Source organism: Neohortaea acidophila, assembly GCF_010093505.1.
Source record: "Neohortaea acidophila strain CBS 113389 unplaced genomic scaffold BDY17scaffold_7, whole genome shotgun sequence".
NCBI classification, from domain to species: Eukaryota; Fungi; Ascomycota; class Dothideomycetes; order Mycosphaerellales; family Teratosphaeriaceae; genus Neohortaea; species Neohortaea acidophila.
The window spans coordinates 97,888-114,435 of record NW_022985516.1 but is presented as its reverse complement, the minus strand read 5'-3'; the positions used below and the strand labels follow the sequence as shown (position 1 = coordinate 114,435).

The 16,548-nt window shown below is 57.2% G+C and overlaps 7 protein-coding genes across 7 annotated transcripts; 4 read left to right on the top strand and 3 right to left on the bottom strand.

Annotated features, from left to right (window-relative positions):
• The first annotated feature begins 222 nt into the window (after nucleotides 1-222).
• BDY17DRAFT_299358 (uncharacterized protein) lies at nucleotides 223-4,054 on the top strand. Its single transcript, XM_033733890.1, has 6 exons — nucleotides 223-492; nucleotides 559-668; nucleotides 720-1,015; nucleotides 1,067-1,412; nucleotides 1,494-2,210; nucleotides 2,286-4,054. Exons 1-6 carry the CDS (start codon nucleotides 446-448, stop codon nucleotides 3,713-3,715), a joined length of 2,946 nt encoding a protein of 981 aa, XP_033588195.1. The 5' UTR covers nucleotides 223-445; the 3' UTR covers nucleotides 3,716-4,054.
• BDY17DRAFT_299356 (uncharacterized protein) lies at nucleotides 4,055-5,367 on the bottom strand. Its single transcript, XM_033733889.1, has one exon. It carries the CDS (start codon nucleotides 5,294-5,296, stop codon nucleotides 4,124-4,126), a length of 1,173 nt encoding a protein of 390 aa, XP_033588194.1. The 5' UTR covers nucleotides 5,297-5,367; the 3' UTR covers nucleotides 4,055-4,123.
• A 513-nt stretch (nucleotides 5,368-5,880) lies between these two features.
• On the top strand, nucleotides 5,881-8,801 carry BDY17DRAFT_299355 (uncharacterized protein). Its single transcript, XM_033733888.1, has one exon. It carries the CDS (start codon nucleotides 5,954-5,956, stop codon nucleotides 8,747-8,749), a length of 2,796 nt encoding a protein of 931 aa, XP_033588193.1. The 5' UTR covers nucleotides 5,881-5,953; the 3' UTR covers nucleotides 8,750-8,801.
• Nucleotides 8,802-9,127: 326 nt separating this feature from the next.
• On the top strand, nucleotides 9,128-10,727 carry BDY17DRAFT_299354 (50S ribosomal subunit L30). The gene is made up of 3 exons (XM_033733887.1): nucleotides 9,128-9,227; nucleotides 9,280-10,061; nucleotides 10,117-10,727. The coding sequence occupies exons 1-3, from the start codon at nucleotides 9,182-9,184 to the stop codon at nucleotides 10,453-10,455; spliced, it is 1,167 nt and encodes a 388-aa protein (XP_033588192.1). The 5' UTR covers nucleotides 9,128-9,181; the 3' UTR covers nucleotides 10,456-10,727.
• Nucleotides 10,556-11,332, bottom strand: BDY17DRAFT_325144 (uncharacterized protein; the record flags this gene model as incomplete). Its single annotated transcript, XM_033737309.1, has 1 exon — nucleotides 10,556-11,332. One exon carries the CDS (start codon nucleotides 11,330-11,332, stop codon nucleotides 10,556-10,558), a length of 777 nt encoding a protein of 258 aa, XP_033588191.1.
• A 1,352-nt stretch (nucleotides 11,333-12,684) lies between these two features.
• Nucleotides 12,685-13,893, top strand: BDY17DRAFT_252917 (uncharacterized protein; the record flags this gene model as incomplete). The annotated part of the gene is made up of 1 exon (XM_033731296.1): nucleotides 12,685-13,893. One exon carries the CDS (start codon nucleotides 12,685-12,687, stop codon nucleotides 13,891-13,893), a length of 1,209 nt encoding a protein of 402 aa, XP_033588190.1.
• Nucleotides 13,894-14,037: 144 nt separating this feature from the next.
• BDY17DRAFT_282133 (uncharacterized protein) lies at nucleotides 14,038-16,545 on the bottom strand (the record flags this gene model as incomplete). Its single annotated transcript, XM_033732066.1, has 2 exons — nucleotides 14,858-16,545; nucleotides 14,038-14,701 (listed from the first exon to the last, which is right to left on the bottom strand). The coding sequence occupies exons 1-2, from the start codon at nucleotides 16,357-16,359 to the stop codon at nucleotides 14,038-14,040; spliced, it is 2,166 nt and encodes a 721-aa protein (XP_033588189.1). The 5' UTR covers nucleotides 16,360-16,545.
• Nucleotides 16,546-16,548: the final 3 nt, after the last annotated feature.

Genomic DNA, 16,548 nt, shown 5'->3' with positions numbered 1-16,548 from the left:
TGGCCCGTTCGGTTCTCTCAATGGTGTCGTATAAGCGGGAAACGGCGCACTTGGTGATGTTGGGTTAGGAGAGATATACGGCCAGGTGAAGTCAGGTTGGGCCACATTGAAGGACAGATCGCGCTATACCAAATCCGGCTAGTGTGGTCGGCGGAGGAGAGCGGCGATCTTCCGACGCCCGTTTTTTTCGTGAACGCGAAACACCGCGGAGCTGTCACTCTCACGCTTCCACCCTCCACCTCCATCATTCACTCTCGCCATCCTCCCCGCTTTCCCTTCTACCTCACTCTCATCCTTCTGCTCGTGTCGCGCTTCCAGCCGCGATGGGCCTCTTTTCTACTCATTTGTAATCTGCACCCTTCTTCGAGAGCCCCTCACAGCTCTCCCTATCTCGCCTTCACGGCTGCCTCGTGAGAGCTCCGGCCCTCACACCAACCACATCACCATGGCGGCCGTTGCTCTGCTCGATGACTCTTGCAGACAGATCGCCGAGTGAGTCGAACGCGGCACAGATTGAAAGCTCTCCCCGCTCGGATCACTAACTCGTCACGCGCACAGCTCCCTCACCATTGACGCAGTACCGTTCAAGCTTCGCTGCGGCGCTTGTAACAGAATCGCCGTCGACGCGCTGAAGCTTCCTTGCTGCGATCAATGCATCTGCGAATCATGTGGGTTGCACTGCGTGCCTACACCATCGCTGTCAAGCTAACACACTCTAGGCTCCCGCCGCCTCCCCGAAACCTGCCCGATCTGCAGTCACTCCCCCATCTCCGCTGCGGACTGCACACCCAACCGCAACCTCAGACTTACCATTCGCGCCTTTCTCAAGAACGAGGAAAAGAAGAGAAACAAGGATGTTGAGCCGCCGGTGACACAAGCCACGGAGAAGGCGGCCCCACCTGAGACTGCCGCTGTGCCACAAAGTGTTGATGCTGTTGAGGAGCCCGCGCCCGTGGGCACTCCAGTCGAACAACTCGTGGCAGGCGATGGAGGTGATACTAGCCAACATCAAGAGGTATGTTTTGGTGAGCTCCAACCGTTCCCTCCGAAACTCACGGTGCTTTAGGTTGCCGAAGATAATGCAGCGGTCGCCGTCTCGCACAACGATGGCGAGGACGATGACGACGACGGATATGAAGAAGACGAAGACGACAATGTTGTCATCACCACCGAGCGCCCGGACGATGAATTGCCGCACAACGAATCGCACGAGGACCTCCCGTACGCCAACGGCCAGCGCGAAGATGGCGGGAAAGAGCAGCAGCAGTTTCACCAACAGCAAGGATACGGATATGGTCCAAGTCAGAATCAAGGAGGATTCGGAAACATGGACTTCAACTCCATGCCCAACTTTCAGTCAATGATGGGAATGGGCATGCCCAACTTTGGCATGGGCATGCCAAACATGATGGGTAAGTTTCACCGTCCTTATCGTCATTACACACGCCCCCTGCACCATCCGCAAAGAAGCAGACTGAGAGGTCGCAAACAAGGCATGCCCGGCATGAACATGGACCCTTCGATGATGTTCGGCGGCGGCGGCGGGTTTGGCGGGATGGGAGACATGAGCGGCATGATGAACATGGGCATGAACGGGATGGGCGGCGGCGGCTTCGGCGGGATGCCGGGCATGGGCGGCATGAATGGCGGTTTCTTCCCTCCGAATGGCAACGGAGGTGGATATAACAGCAACCAGCAGCAAAACTTCGGAATGATGACCCCCACCCCTTTCCATCATCAGAACCATCGTGGCTTTGGAGGCCGCGGAATGTATTCCAATAACAACGCCCGCGGTGGAGGCTTTGGTAGGGGCAATCGCGGCTTTGGAGGCCGCGGTGGACGTGGCGGCTGGCAGAACTACGGTCAACAAAATCAATACCAGCAGCAGCAGCCTTACCAGCAACAACACCACCAACAACAGCACCATGGCACCCCTGCCAACGAGGACTACATGGATGGTGTTGGATCCAACCCAGGCACCGGCCGCGGATCTCCGACGTACGAGCCGATGAAGGCTTCTGATCCCGACGCCGACAATGCTCGCACTGCAAGCGCGAGCGTGGAGAGAGGTGCTGAAGGCGCTACTAACACCGACAGAGAGGTCAACGGTTCTACTGATGTTGCAGGGAATGCGGCCAACGACGAGCATGTGGACGCGGGCGAGGATGGGTCTGCGTTGAAGGCTGGTGGTGATCGTAATGGCATCGAAGGTACGTCGAGCGTTTCGTTTTCAGCGTATCCCCCTGCACACGTTCTGGCAACACAGGCTGAAGGTTTGATGCAAGATGGTACAGTGGATGGAGAATTTGGGGATGCAGCTGCGGAGGGTTCTCAAAGTGTTGCTCATGTGGTGGTGGATACCTACGGCGACCAAGCGACTTTCGACTCCGCACCCTACGATGGATACAACGAACAGTATCAGCAAGACTACGCCTACGGGGCACGTGGACGTGGTGGATTCCAAGGCGGCATGCGAGGCTTCGGGGGCCGCGCAGGAGGTGCGTACGGCTATGTCGCCACACCAGCGGAGCCCGCCCGAGCTTCAACACCACCCATCAACGCACCAACAGGACCGAAAGCAATGCGTGCTGGCCTGCCTAATTCTGGACGGTATTCCCGCCCGCAGCAACAGCAGGTACACGCTTCAACCCTAGCATCATCCGTGGAGCCCGAGAGACCCAGGACCGCAGGTCGTGACGAGCCCGCCGACTCAAGGTCTTATAGCGCGGACCGCAAGCACCGTTCCCGCTCTCGCTCGAGAAGCAAGAGGCGAGACGAGGATGACGACTCCTACTCCCGCGACAGACATCGATCTCGCCGCTCACACAAGTCCAAAGACGACCGCGATGAAGAATACTCCGGTCGTGAATCCGATAGGAAGGTCCGTTCGAGGAACGAGTCACGCGATGAAGGCCATTCAAAGCGTCGTCATCGAGACAGAGACGACGAGCACCACTCTTCGCGCTCCCAGCGTGACAGGAGCAAGGAGCGCCGCAAGCACCGCCACCGCTCGCGTTCGCCGCGTCGGGATAAGAGCACGGATCGCGACGAGAGCAAGCGTCACAAGAGCAAGAGGCGCGAAGACGAGTACTACGATGAATCATCCGATCGTGCGAAAGACCGCAGCCGCAAGCACTCGCGTCGCGACGATGACCGCTACGAGAGCAAAGACCGCTCCTCCTCGCACCGGCACAGCAGCCGGCGCGAATCCACCGCCGACGACCGCCATCGCGACCGCAGCGGACGCGAAAGCAAATCTCGCCGCGAAGAACCGCAAGAAGAGGAATTCGAATTCAAAATCAAGGGCAAGTCTGCGACGCTGAAACAGCAGCACCAAAAGCAGGATGCCATGCGACCCCCTACCACCATTCAATCTACCACTTCCGACCGTCGCCGCTCTAGCGCGCTTCACTCACCCGCTACACCCGCAACGACAAGCGCAGACCCGTACGCCGCCGACCGCGAGAAGGCGCGCAAAGAGCGCGAAGACATAGAGCGTCGTCGGGTCGAGGGGCGCAGGCAGTCATCCGGCCACAACAGCTTCAATCCTTCGAGTAAACGCGGAGCGAACGACGACTTCGACGAGGGGGAGAGGGAGATTCCTACGGGCCCGCGAGGGGACGGAGACGGGAGTAAGCGCGTCAAACGCGATTCGCGCAGGCATGCGGCGAGGTTTGAGGGGGAGGTGCTTGAGGATGGGGGATGGGGACGTTGAGCGTGGTTGAGCTTGGATGCGGGCAGAGCGACGTTCCGGGAGCGAAAGATGAGTGTGGATGATGCGAGGTTGGCCAGGATATGCGAACCATGAGAAGGGGTGGAAGGGGTGTGAAATGAAGGACACTGGAGGGCTTTGCTCTTTCTCGATGTCCTATACGACTTTGCGATTCTGCTTGTCAGGGCTACAGTCGCCCATCAGCTGGAACAGCAGAGCAGAGCTGGAAATTGGCACGGTAGCTAGCTTGCTTGCCTTCGCGGGCTTCATGCGCAGCGCTACCGTGAGCATTGTATGGATAGGTAGTCACCAACCCCACCAACGAAATGCAAACATGATCAAAATCAATCTCAAAATCAATCTCATTCAATCTTTGGCATCATCTATATCATGTGGCTACCGTAAGTCATCTCAGCCCAAAGAATTCCTCGCAGCGGGTGATGGTGCTTTTCGTTTTCCAGTATGCTGTTGCTGCTGCTGAAATACCAACGTCTTTCGCTTTGGCGCGCTGGCGATCATGCGGAGGGTTGTGCCTTCTGGACTGGAGGCTGCTGTCGCTGCTGTTGTTGTTGCTGCTGCTGTTGCTGTTGCTGCTCTAGAATTGTTGGGTGGTGTTGGTTGGGTGGTTGGCTTTGCTTTTGGTGGAATTGAGTGGCGCTCGTTTTGATTTGTGGAGGGGTTCGCGTGTGGCTTGTGGGGAGCGGGTGTATCGTGTTGGGTTGTGGTGTGTTGTTGTTTGTGAGGAGGGTCTGGTGTCTTTTGGCGTTGGGAGGCTGGGGAGCTTGATGGTATTGGAAGGGCTGAGTGGGAGGTGGAGGGGTGGTGGGGTTGCTCTTTGGGATCCATAGAGATATGGAATGGTTCTGTGCTGGCGAGTTGCTTCTTCCTGGCATGCATGGGTGTGCTGGTATCTCGAGTGGGAGGGTTCATGGCCGAAGCTGAGACGAAAGGCTTGTTCGTTGCCGACTTCCACCCATTGCTGGAAGGAGGGTCGGTGATGCGCCGTTTCTTAGGAGGCTGGCCGGACTCCCATTCATGGTTCTCCGAATTGCTGTGTCGCTTGTCGAAAGGCGATTCGGTGGGTAGGATGGCTTTCCCAATCAATCGTTGAGGAGTGCTGAGTAGGCTGTGGAGAGATCGGTGTTTCGACTGAGGCGCATTCATCGGGCCACTGCGACTCAAGAGCTGTAAAGGAGGCACTTGTGCACCTCGAACCGGCGACGACGAAGTGCCTTCATTGGGAGCCTTCTTACTACTCCGTCTCAACTCCGTCAAATCCGTCTCCGTCTTCCCAATTTCCTCCCCGACTTGCACGGCAACTCCTTCACTTTCCAACATTACTTCATCCCCATCCTGCAACACGGTGTCCTCGCGCCAATGCGTGTCTCCAATAAAGTTACGAGGAACGTCGTAAACCATCACCCGCTTGTTGAAGGTGTGGAAGCGCAGGAAGCCATCTTGCCACCGCTTCTGCTTGCGCCGGATGTCGTGGGTGTAGAGGCAGTTGAACTCTAGCACGAGAGCTGTGTTTTGCGTCGGGGGCACGGAAAGCGGTGGACTGCTGCGGTAGACTGCGCTGGACATTGTGTTTGTATTGTGGGGGGCATCGTGGAGGGTTGATGGGTCTGGAGGTGGGAAGGGCGAGGTGTGCGCGACGTCGCGACGGCGGAGACGCGAGGAGAGCTGTCGGCGTCGCGAAAGAGGATCGGTGTCACGTGGAGATTAGATCCGCCCTAGCCAGCAGTATGTTTTACACCTCCTCCCTTCTTACAGTATTGTAGAAACATGCAGTGACTCTGAATAGAGGAAGCTACCAATAGCGCGTCCATGTAGGCGATGTGCTAATGCTTGACGATTGTGTTGATCATGCCTGTCATCGCCTTGCCTCTGCTGAGCCAACGGCAAGACCAACGAGATTAGACATTATTATTCGAATGAGATAGTACGTACTCTAGAGTCTTGGGGATGCTGCCGATGACTGCTGGCAGTCGTATGCCTTCCAAATGATTCGCCGGTGAATTTCTCGATTCATGAGTCCTGCAAGAAATGAGCAATGCGCCGTCAGTGACTGGCCCTGACCTGCTTACTCAACCTTGCATCCGCCACTCGCAGCCTGCTGTGACCTCACCGACTCCGCCGAATTTCGCTCGATTCTTTAGATATATATTCCCACACAAACCGCCAAATGGCATTCCACTCTTTGCATCGCTCTGAATCGCTCCCATCGTCGAGGTAGCAACGATGGGCACCCTCACAGCCAACTCCACTCGCCTCCCAACCAACTGCGAACACAAACTTCCCACCTCCTGCCGCCTCTCCTCCATCCCCTCCTGCTGCGCATGTGCCGACGAGCGCGCCCACGCCCCCACCTACAGCACCTACATCGACGGCATCGGCTTCGTGCCCCGGGGCAACCGATGGCAGCGCTACTGCTGGTACTGCAAGGAGTTCTGGGAGAATCGGGTGAATGTTAGCGGGCTGCGGCCGGCGCAGACGAGGATTCCTGAAGTGCCTGATCAGCGGGAGTTTTTGGAGAGGTGGTATGAATTCCACAGGGGATATCGGATTGTGTCGCATGCGGATGGGAGGGAGGAGAGGGTTGCCGTGCTTGGGGAGGACTTTCGGGAGGTCAGTCCGGGGTGCTTGCCTCGGACGTTGGAAGAGATGAGGGCGGGAAGGAGGGCGGAGGAGGTGCAGGCTGCTGTGATTGTGGAGTCTACTGGAGTGGAGGAACGGGACGAGACGACGTTGGACGAGACGCTGGATCAGATGCTTGCAGATGCGGCCGACGAGGAAGACGCGCAAACATCAATGCCGACTCCAAGAATAGTCCCGGAGCCGATATTGACGACTACCGATGCACTACCGACCCCAAACATCCACGCTCAAGCCATGACTCCTGCCGGCTCACGCAGTCGAGAATACCAACTGCGCCGCGTGGCTGCACTACGCCGAGAGCTCAACCGTATGCGCAGCGGCATCGAGAGAGTCATCACCGGCCTGCGCGAGCTCGGCGAGCCCATCCAAGACGACGACGAGTCTGTGGATATAGTGAGGAGACTCGACACAATCCTAGAGACACCAGCTACAAACTCGATTCAGAACGATCCCGTCATCGCCACCGCGAACCCCCGGGCAACCCAAGTCCTGTCTAGTCTTCAAGAACGAATCAATGCTGCACGGGATCGACGCAGCGCCGCTCGGGAAGCGCTACGACAGAACGTCGAAGCTCATACCGCTGCAATGATCGAAATACAAGCATCCAACTCCCACCTGCAGCAACTCCAGCGCGAGCAGCGAACCATGGAAAACTACACGCACGTCTTCGGGAGCAGGGAAGAGGTCGTCGCGCAAGGCGAGAATTATGTCTCTCCTATTGGTAACCTGTTCAGCCGGGCATATGAACGCTTCCGGGCGGCGGAGGATGTGCGGGTCGAGCAGCGGACCTTGAGACAGGTGTTAGAGGATGAGGAGCGGATCGATACTAATGAGGCGGTGTCGAGACGGTTGGAGGAGCTTGAGACGCGAGAACGCGATGTATGGGGTGTACCGCGACGACAGATCACCGTTGGTCCGCTGCCTACACTTGCATCCCCTGAACCGCATGCTTCGGTGAATGGAGCGGACGAGGACGTCATCAGCAGAGAATCTGCGAATGAGGGCGGTCTTGATGAAGACCCTGCAGACCCGGACCTGACAGAGCAATTATTTACGATCCTCCGAGAGCAAGAGCTTCTCACAGAGCAAAGACGACGGGCAGAGGCCGCTTCCACCGCGGGAGATGAATCCTTTGACGAAATCAATCGAAACACGATGAACGCAATCCTCGAAGCTCGGGCGCGGATGGAAGAGCGAAATCGCGCAGACCCTCCTCCGGGCCACCTCATGGATCAGTGGTGGCACGAAGACGCCGAGATGGTCATTCGCGCCCTCACCACTGACGAGCAGCTGAGGACGGATGTGGGTGTCAGCACTCGAGACGCCGCTGTGCTACTTGCTTACTTCATTGACGACATGGTCTCGGAGAGCGACCGCACCTTGCTCGACAGTCTACTTCGGAATCCCGTTGCCATTTGGGGCGCCCAGCTACCAACTGAATGGTTGCGCCGACAGACTGATCTCCTGCGAGATGGGCGAATCGAAGGTCTCTACTTCACAGGGACTCCACCTTACGGGGGCAGTGCAGCCTTCGCGGCACACCATAATCCCTACCTAACGACGGAAATCGCAGCACAGGCATACGTCAGGTCGGGCGCTGTTCGTCGATTAACTAATCTGACGTCGGGGCAGAGGCTGCAAATGCTGGTCCGATTCCAAGCTGGACAACGGACGGATGACGACCTGCGAGTGCTGGCGCTTCTGAACTCCGACGACGACACCAGGGCTACCGTGCAGAGCATATATTTGTCTAACCTTGGACTGGAGTCTATGCACCGGAGAATGCACTTGGAACAGATTGAGGAAGCCCAGCGGAATGCAGTAGGGCGCACAAGGAGAGAAGACGCCACGCCCACCAGCCCCCTCGCCCTTGCAGCAGGCAGACAAGCGATGCAGACAGGCCCACAAGCCCTCATCGAACAAATGGCCGAAGCAGCGATGCGCAACCGCCTCTTTGCAGAAGAAGACGCCGAAACCCAAGCGGCCTTCAGCCGCCTCCAAGAAGCCAGCAGCACAGGCTACCGCACCACACGCTACGGCCTGCGCGCAACAACCGCATCAGCTACCACCGCTTCTTCTGCGGCCTCTTCCCCAGCCTCCTCCCGCTCCTCCTCCCCCTCCGGCCTCGACGCGCGCGAGTCTGGGCGCCCGGAACCCAAAACCGACGCCCAACTCCAGGTCAGCATGGAGTGTAAGGTGTGCTACACGCAGCTGGCGGAGATTGCTTGTCTTCCATGTGGGCATTTGGTCATGTGTCGGTGGTGCAGTGAGCAGCATTCCCCGTGTTATACGCAGGATCCCACGAGGCCGCGCAGGCCGGTGGGCTGTCCGGTTTGTCGGAAGGGGGTGAGGCAGAAGGTTAGGGTGTACAGGGGGTGATTGAGATGATGTGAAGTAGAACATGTAATGAAATGAAGCTGAATGATATCAATGCATGAGAGGATGCACGCATGCATGCATGTGTGTGAGCAGTGTCTATCTAACCGCTTCCCTTTGGAGAAGATGAAGGTGCCGCTAGCGAAAAAAGACTGCGTTGCTTTGCTCTCGGCACCGCTTTGAATGATCAAGTTGCTATGGGAATCATAACGATGGTCGAGCAGTTGACGATAAGGATGAGTGCCGTGCAGAAGAGAAGAGGGAAACATGAGATGAGGTTTGCGGTGAAGGGGCGGAATTTGCTGCGCTTATGTCAGCGAGGTGGCCATGGCTCTTCCGCGGCGAAAAGTCGAGGTGGACTGTGACTTCACGGCGTCTTTCATTGATGCATTGTCGCTGTTTCGTCTTCATTACACTCTGCTGTCTGCTTTCACGATGAACGCCGGCCAAAGGAGTATACGGCGGCTCGCCAACAGCAATGGTCAGTCCCCCTCGAAACCCGTCGCACGCAATCAAACTAACAGTCCGCACAGCCATCCCTTCACGCGACACAATCTGCACCTCCTGTCTCCTCCGCCTTTCCATCCAAACCCGCCGCCACGCGGCAACAGCCACAGCCGCCGCCCCGCAACCCGACGAACCCACCCTCCAACCCGCTCCTCAACCCCCCATGACCAACCAGGGCCCCCAGAAGGCCTACCGCCTCCTCGCATCCGCCGTCCTCTCCCGCCCACCTATGCTCACTCGCTCCCTCACCCCCTTCGAAAAGGCCTTCTACCTCTACCAAAAGCGGCTGAACGAACGGCTCGTGCTGCCGTTTACGCGCTACTTTTACCACAAGAAGGGCACGGTGGCGGACAAGGAGTGGAAGGCTAAGCAGAAGACGCGCAAGTCCGCTGCGAGGGATATTGGCGTTTATTCTGGGTATGGGGATGAAGCGTGGAATGATGAGGTGTTGGTTGGGGATAGCACGGCGGAGTATGAGACTCAGGTTGAGGCTTTGATTGCGGATGCGGAGGGGCGGGATACGGTTTTTAAGGAGAAGGTTGTGGGGGTTGAGATGGAGGGGGACAACAAGGCGGAGGAAATTAATGCAGAGGATGGTGCGGAGGAGGAGGAGGGGGAGAGGAAGGTGGTGGGGAAAGAGCTTGTTGTTGAGAGGCCTCTGGCGAGGGTGTCGGAGGCGGATGAGAAGGGGGATACAAGAAGTTTGAGTCGGAAGATGGATCGCGTGTTGTATTTGTTGGTTCAGAATAAAGAGGGCGTGTGGCGCTTCCCGGAGGATCGAGTATATGGACGGGAGAGTCTAGGACAGGTGTGTGATTCCTTCCTCTCGATTTTGACATTCCAACTAACCAGTGCTATCACAGGCCGCCGAACGCCTCCTTGTCCAATCTTGCGGCGTCAACATGAACACCTGGATCGTCGGCTCCCACCCAATTGGCCACCATGTCGCCAAATTCTCCGCCCCCGTCCACGCCCGCATCCCGCCCAACCGCCTTGTCCGCACCTCCGACACCGAACTCGAGCGCAACGAATTGGGCGAAAAGGTGTTTTTCATGAAGGGCCGCATTATGGCTGGCCAGGTGGACCTGAGCGGGAACGAGTATGGGAGTCAGGATTTTGCTTGGTTGGCGAAGGAGGAGATTCGTGAGCGTGTTGGCGGACAGTACTGGAGTCACGTGAAGAATATGCTGACCGAGAGGTGATGGGAGGGATGTTGAAGAACTGTGGCTGTGTACTTCTTACTTCACGTAGCGACGAGCATTGCAAGCCGGATTGATCTTCACACCTACACCTCTAAGCCGTCTAGAGACGAAACACAGGATCCACCACCTGCACATCGGGCTCATCCTCCTCCTCGCTCGAAGAGCTCTCCGACACCTCATCCCCACTATCCTCCTCACCATCGGGCTTCTTGGCAACGGTCTCCTCCGTCCCCAAATCCTCCGCTTCCAGTAAAAACCTCACCCCCTCCACCTCCCAATCCCTCACAACAGCCACTTTCGCCCCGCGAATGCCCACCCCCGCCGCCCCTCCGGCAGCGAGAACATCCCGCGTAAAGCCCAGCAAAACCTCATCTGCTTTCTCCGTTACGATGTCCACCCCGTCGTCTTTTGCTTCTTGACAGTAGTCGGCGTATTGCGAGGCCATGTTTGTGAGATGCCAGACGACTTCCCACTTGCTCCGCACTAGCATGCTAACGCCCGTCATCACCTTCTCCAATTGGACCTCGTTCGCGTCGTGGGCGGCGCGGTGCGTGTACTCAGGCTCGTAGTACACTTCCAGCACTTTCCAGCTTTGCGCGATCAGGGAGCGAATATCGACTATCAGGCTTTGCAGGCCTGCAGGTTTCTGATCTGGGGAGAGTTTGTCGAGGGCACGCAGTTTGTGCGTGGCGTTTGTTTGGTAGTAGAGGGTTGGTTTGGGGCGGACTTGGTGTTTGCGTTGCGGTTTGCTGGTGCTGGTTGTGGAGAGTTTTGGGGTGGTCGGTGTGTGATTGGCCAGGAAGGTGGCGAGGGGGTCGATGTCGGAGTCTTCGTTGGTGTTGTGGTTGTGCAGGTGGTCGGGTGTTGGAGCGGACATGATGTTGACGCTTGCATGGCGGGTTGTGGTGTCGCAAAGGAGCGATCAAAACGGTCATGCTAAAGCGTGAGGACTCCATCGTGTTGTCGAGGCAGCGATTGGTGACCGTGAGTGCTGCGGGCGGTGACGTGGAGGCTGTAGCACAGCGGGAGGCTTCGTTTGCAGTGAGGAAATTCTTCTCGATTGGGAAGGAGCGAGGGACTGGACGCGTTTGTACAGTGAAAGCCATCTTGTTCGCTGCTTGAACTCAAGGCATGTTCGATCTGAATACTTCTTTGGTGGATGATAGGAGAGAACGTATATTAAGAATGGCATATGAGTGGTAAGAATGCAGACTGACGGACTTTTTTGCTTATAGGAATTCGATTGAAGTGGAGAAACTTGCCTTGCAGAGTGTCTCGAAGTATCAGAGTAGTAATCTATCACGAATGAATAGTCTTTCAACAAGGAGGGGGAGAGTGACTATAGAGAAGTGACGGCCTGAGGACAGATGAAAGCTGCGTAGTGTAGGATACAACAGCCCACGCAGGAGAGTCATCGTACCTCATGTAGGACTGCAGGGCACAAGTCGTCTGGAAGCCGACTTGATCGTGTTATCCAGGGTTTGACGTGCTTTGGCGAGTCCAATGATTTGAAGATTCCAAAGTCTGTCGGAGAATGATTTGTCGTCGCACCCAGTCCAGAACATCGTGGAAATACGCCGGTTGGAAAGAAGAACGAGCCAAGGCTGCCCTAAGCATCCTCATTCGCCTATGGGTTCCTCGAGCCGCTCGGAAAGTTCCAGGATCGGCGCGTTTGAGGGAAGATCAACGTTCCTCCACGTTACGGTTACATCTCGAAGCTCCGGGGGTGGTAATCAGAAATTGTAATACAACGAGGCCGACTTTTTTCATCAGCCAAGGGTCAGGTTCGTTGAAGGGCTGCTTCTGTCAGCCGCTCCACTTGGCCTGGGCAGACGCATGCGGTGCATGAGTCGCGGGGGATGTGGTTGATGGGCCAAGCCCTAGGAGGAGGTGACGTCAAGCCCTTGGCCCTAAGAGGCAGCAGCTACCAAGGTAGGTTGTTGGCTCCTGCCGCACCGCGTGCTGACCCTCCACCTCCGAGCGGGTGAACGGTGAACCCTGGGATGGCATGGGACGCCCTGGGATGAAAGCCGACTTCAAATGCAAATCCCTCCAAGCCCCGACTCCGACCTGCTCTGCCGCGACGAGATCGACGGTGGGGAGAATTAGGGCCGCGGTCTGGGGTACGGTACTTGCTGGCGGCCTACCTATACCTCCATCCACGTCTCCTTCCTCTGCCCACCTCACTCCCTCCACGCATCCTCCCACCCGGCCCTCATGCCCGCCACAATGCCGGCACTGCACTTCCTCACCCTCCCGCCGGAAGTGCGCGAGCACATCTACACCCTCCTCCTGCGCCCCGACGCCAACCGACTGTTCGAGCCCGATGAATACACCGACTACAACTACGCTCCGGCCCTCGTGCTCTTCCGCCTGAACCGCCAAATCTACGCCGAAGCCCGCAAGGTCTTCCGCCACCTCAACATCTTCGTGCGCATCGAGACGCCCTGGCCCGAAGCGCGCGAGCACGTGCAGAGCGAAGGCCACACCCCCATTCTCATGAAGAAGGAGCGCGCCGAGCGCTTCACCGGGCACACGCTCAACGTCGTCATCGACGCTCCTCAATCGCCTATCCAGGACGCCGACGTCGAGCGCTTCGTCATCCACCTCGCGGACCTCGAGAAGTTCACCAAGAGCTGGTACTACGCCGACCTGTCCCACCCGGGGCTGAACAGCTTCCTCCGGCTTTCTCTCCACCTCCGCGACCCGTACACCCCCGATTGGGACGAGAAGCGCATGCCCAAATGGCTGCAGCGTGCACTCCTCCTCCCTTTCGGCATGGTCAAAGACCTCCGTGAGACCGTCATCACCGGCGACCCCGAACCTCTCCCGTCCATCGAAACCGAGCTCCGCGCGGCACAAGCTGTACCACACAAGAGTGCAGAGTACTGCCTGCACGAAGCCACGCGGCTGAAACTCGAGGGCAACGCCGCCCTAGCAAAAGAAGACTACACCCTCGCGCTGGAGAAATACCGAGAAGCCTGGGAGGCCATGCACGTCGTTGTCAAGGGGCGGCAAAGACACATTCACGCCGATGCCTTTTTCGGCCGCGAGCTGGCCGAGCCGCCTTTCGAGGGGAAGAACGGGCAGCAGGAGCGTCTTATTTTGCGCGTGCATCTAGTGGCCAACACTATTCTCGTGTACTTGAAGCTCCAGGACTGGTACGAGGCCACTTTCTGGGGCATGCGGACTATCCGCATGCTGCGGCAGGCCATGGGACTGGATGAGAATGCAGTGATGCCGGCGGATGAGGAGGCGGTGTTGAATTTCCCGGCCATGGAGCAGATGGGCAAAATTTACTATCGTACCGGCGTGGCGTGGCGGGAGCTGGGCGACACAGATGCGGCGCGGAGATTATTGCGTGTTGCGGCTGTTTATTTGCCGCGGGATGAGAAGGTGCGCTCGGATCTTGGAGGGCTGACGCTGAGATTGGGATAATTGCTATGTCTCGCTTGTTAGGCATAGGCATGTATGTTGGAACTTTCGAGCGGGGCGTCTCTTCCAAGGCAGATGTGTGCAATATGTACGATTCGTGAGATCATCTTGGCATCGTCAACATCATAAACGTCGTCTCCTCCACCCCTACATGCCCTCGCCTGTTGTGTCAGGAACGCGCTCCTCCACCCTCCTTACCGCCAACCCCTTGGAAGCCTCACCTCTCTCCTTCCCCCCAGCCTCAACCAACATCCCCACAATCCTCTTCCGCCCACCCTTCCTCGCAGCCCCAACACAACTCATCCCACTTGCATCCCTCGAATTCGGACTCGCGCCAGCAGCCAACAACAACTCCACAATCTCCGCGTGGCCGCGCCAGCACGCAACCTGTAACGCCGTGGAATCGTGTCTGCCTCCTTTCTTGTCGACGTACCATTCCCCCGAACCGGCGCGGGGATGCGGATTGGTCGTTAGACGGCCACTCTCAGCTAGGATGCGCACGATATCTGTTAGGCCATAAGAGGCGGCGTAGTAGAGTGGTTCGGATTTGGCTGTTGGGTTGTCATGTCGCTGCGCCCCGGGTACGAGATGCTGGATCCAGAAGGCGAAGTTGCCTCCCTCTCTTTGTCTTTGCGTTTCGAAAAAGAAGAGGATGAGATTGGTTTCGGCGGGGGTTAACGTAACTGAGCCGGCGTGCACTGCCCAGAGCTTACTCACATAGTCAAGGAGGCGGTATTGGTGCTGTTTGACACCACCGCTGGTGCGGCGAAAAGGATCCATGAGCAGGTAGGTGATGCATTTGCGCACGATGCTTCTGCAGCACGACTGCTCTTGCAGCGCGAAGGCCGCGGCGTGGCTTGTGCGAATGTACTCGCCTGTCAGGAAGGTCTTGATGGATCCATGTGCGAGGGAGACGGTGCGTGTTGCGGGATCGTGTTCTACCAGACCTTGGCATAGTGCTAACAACTCGCCTGGTTCGTCCATGCGGTCGCCTTCGTCGATGGATCTCTGGCCTTCTTCGAAGAGCACCGCTTCGCACAATTCGTTCAGCCGGAGAGGTCGCAGACAAAAACTCAGCCACATGAGCGCCTGCTTAACGAGCGCAGCGTGCGGAGGCGCAACGCGTCGAAGAGTCGCTTCGTAAGTGCTGTCTAAACTCCCCGGCAGAGTTTGGAGCGCAGCGCGCACAGCATTGGGCGTCAGTTGCGCGGTGAGGAAGCTCAGCTGGCAATCCACCCAGCGGAACATGCCTTCACTTTTCGGCCGGAGGACGCGGACGATTTCCTCCGCGGGCACGCGGGAGAGCACGCGGTGCTGGGCGATTTGGTCGCGGATGTAGAGTTCGATGTCTTGCTCTATGTCTTTGGGGGACATGCTGACGTTGAAGGTTGGAATGTGGAGATGTTGGCGGATGGGTGGGTAGTGTGGAGTTGCGGAGAGTATGAATTGGATCTTTGAGCTTTCTTTCGTGAGTCGTGATATGCTCGTTACTAGGTCGGGGCCGTGGGTGCTTTCGTTGATTGCGTCTAGGAGGAGGACGATGCGGTGTTCGCGGCTTGCTGCTAAAAGACATTCTTCGAGATGTTCTGTCGTGATGTCTGTGTTTCTCTCGAGTTTCAGGGGAAATGAGTCGAGGATGCTCTGATTATCGGCGGCCAGTTGTGCGACCCATGAGCCGAGAATGTTCCGAGCTTGTCGTGTCGATAAATCGTTATATGCACAATAGAAATATGCCACTGAGACGTTTGGATGCTGCTCCGAGTACAGTTTCGCTTCTTCAATCGCCCGAGACATGATCGTTGTCTTGCCAGATCCCGAGCGGCCGGTGAGTAGTAGGATACGATCTTCGTGGTCCAAGAACTTCGTCAATTTGCCTTTGCAGAACCACATTCCAGTCGCTGTCCCTCTCCAAGGTCTGCAGGCATTATGATGCATTGAATCAGGCGACGTCGGAGCGATGAGATCAAGCAGTCTGCGCCTTTCGCTTGTACTCTCGGCCTGGCGTTCCTCCATCTGCTTCTCCGTCACGAGCGTGAGTAAATCCTGCATATTCTCATGAAGTTTCTCCGAAGCTGTCTTGTTCTCCAGAGCAAAGGCCATCAGAAAGTATGTCTTCAATCGCTCCAGCGCGACCAGCTTCTCCTTCACCGTGGCAGCTGTGAAAGGCCATGAGAGTGATTGCAGTACTCGGCCAGGACCAGATGATTTGGGCCTTGCTGCTTTCGCCAGATCGCCTAGTATATCACGAGTTCGTAGAAGCATCTTCTGGAAGTCGCTGCCATCGACGCCCGGAGAAGCATGATTGCGGTACTCGGCACAAAGCGCGAGCGTGCTCTTCAAAGCAGTCAGCTCTCCGCAGAGACTGATGATGTCTTTTTGAGCATTTTTGACGGCTTGTCCGTAGTCGTAAAGCGTCTGGATGATCGAGGCCACTTCGGTCACTAGGCCTATGGCTGAGACGGGATCCATGATGGGAAGTCAGTACATGCCGTCCATAGGAGTTATCAGGAAGAGCATCATCGCGCAAAGGCATCGAAGTCACGCTATAGAGTTTCGCCCGAGCACATGTATCACCAGCACCCCTGTCGAATAGATCGCAGTCGCGTGCCAGTTGGTGCTGCAACGCGCCCGCGCGTTGAGGGTAACGTTATGGCGAGT

Bases quoted from the DNA above. Each gene is read 5' to 3' on its own strand.
- BDY17DRAFT_299354 (XM_033733887.1), top strand. From the start codon at position 9,182: ATGAACGCCGGCCAAAGGAGTATACGGCGGCTCGCCAACAGCAATG. The intron at 9,228-9,279 runs GTCAGTCCCCCT...CAGTCCGCACAG, and splicing joins GCGGCTCGCCAACAGCAATG to CCATCCCTTCACGCGACACA. The intron at 10,062-10,116 runs GTGTGTGATTCC...GTGCTATCACAG, and splicing joins GACGGGAGAGTCTAGGACAG to GCCGCCGAACGCCTCCTTGT.
- BDY17DRAFT_299358 (XM_033733890.1), top strand. From the start codon at position 446: ATGGCGGCCGTTGCTCTGCTCGATGACTCTTGCAGACAGATCGCCGA. The intron at 1,016-1,066 runs GTATGTTTTGGT...ACGGTGCTTTAG, and splicing joins ATACTAGCCAACATCAAGAG to GTTGCCGAAGATAATGCAGC. The intron at 2,211-2,285 runs GTACGTCGAGCG...GTTTGATGCAAG, and splicing joins TGATCGTAATGGCATCGAAG to ATGGTACAGTGGATGGAGAA.
- BDY17DRAFT_299356 (XM_033733889.1), bottom strand. From the start codon at position 5,296: ATGTCCAGCGCAGTCTACCGCAGCAGTCCACCGCTTTCCGTGCCCCCG.
- BDY17DRAFT_299355 (XM_033733888.1), top strand. From the start codon at position 5,954: ATGGGCACCCTCACAGCCAACTCCACTCGCCTCCCAACCAACTGCGAA.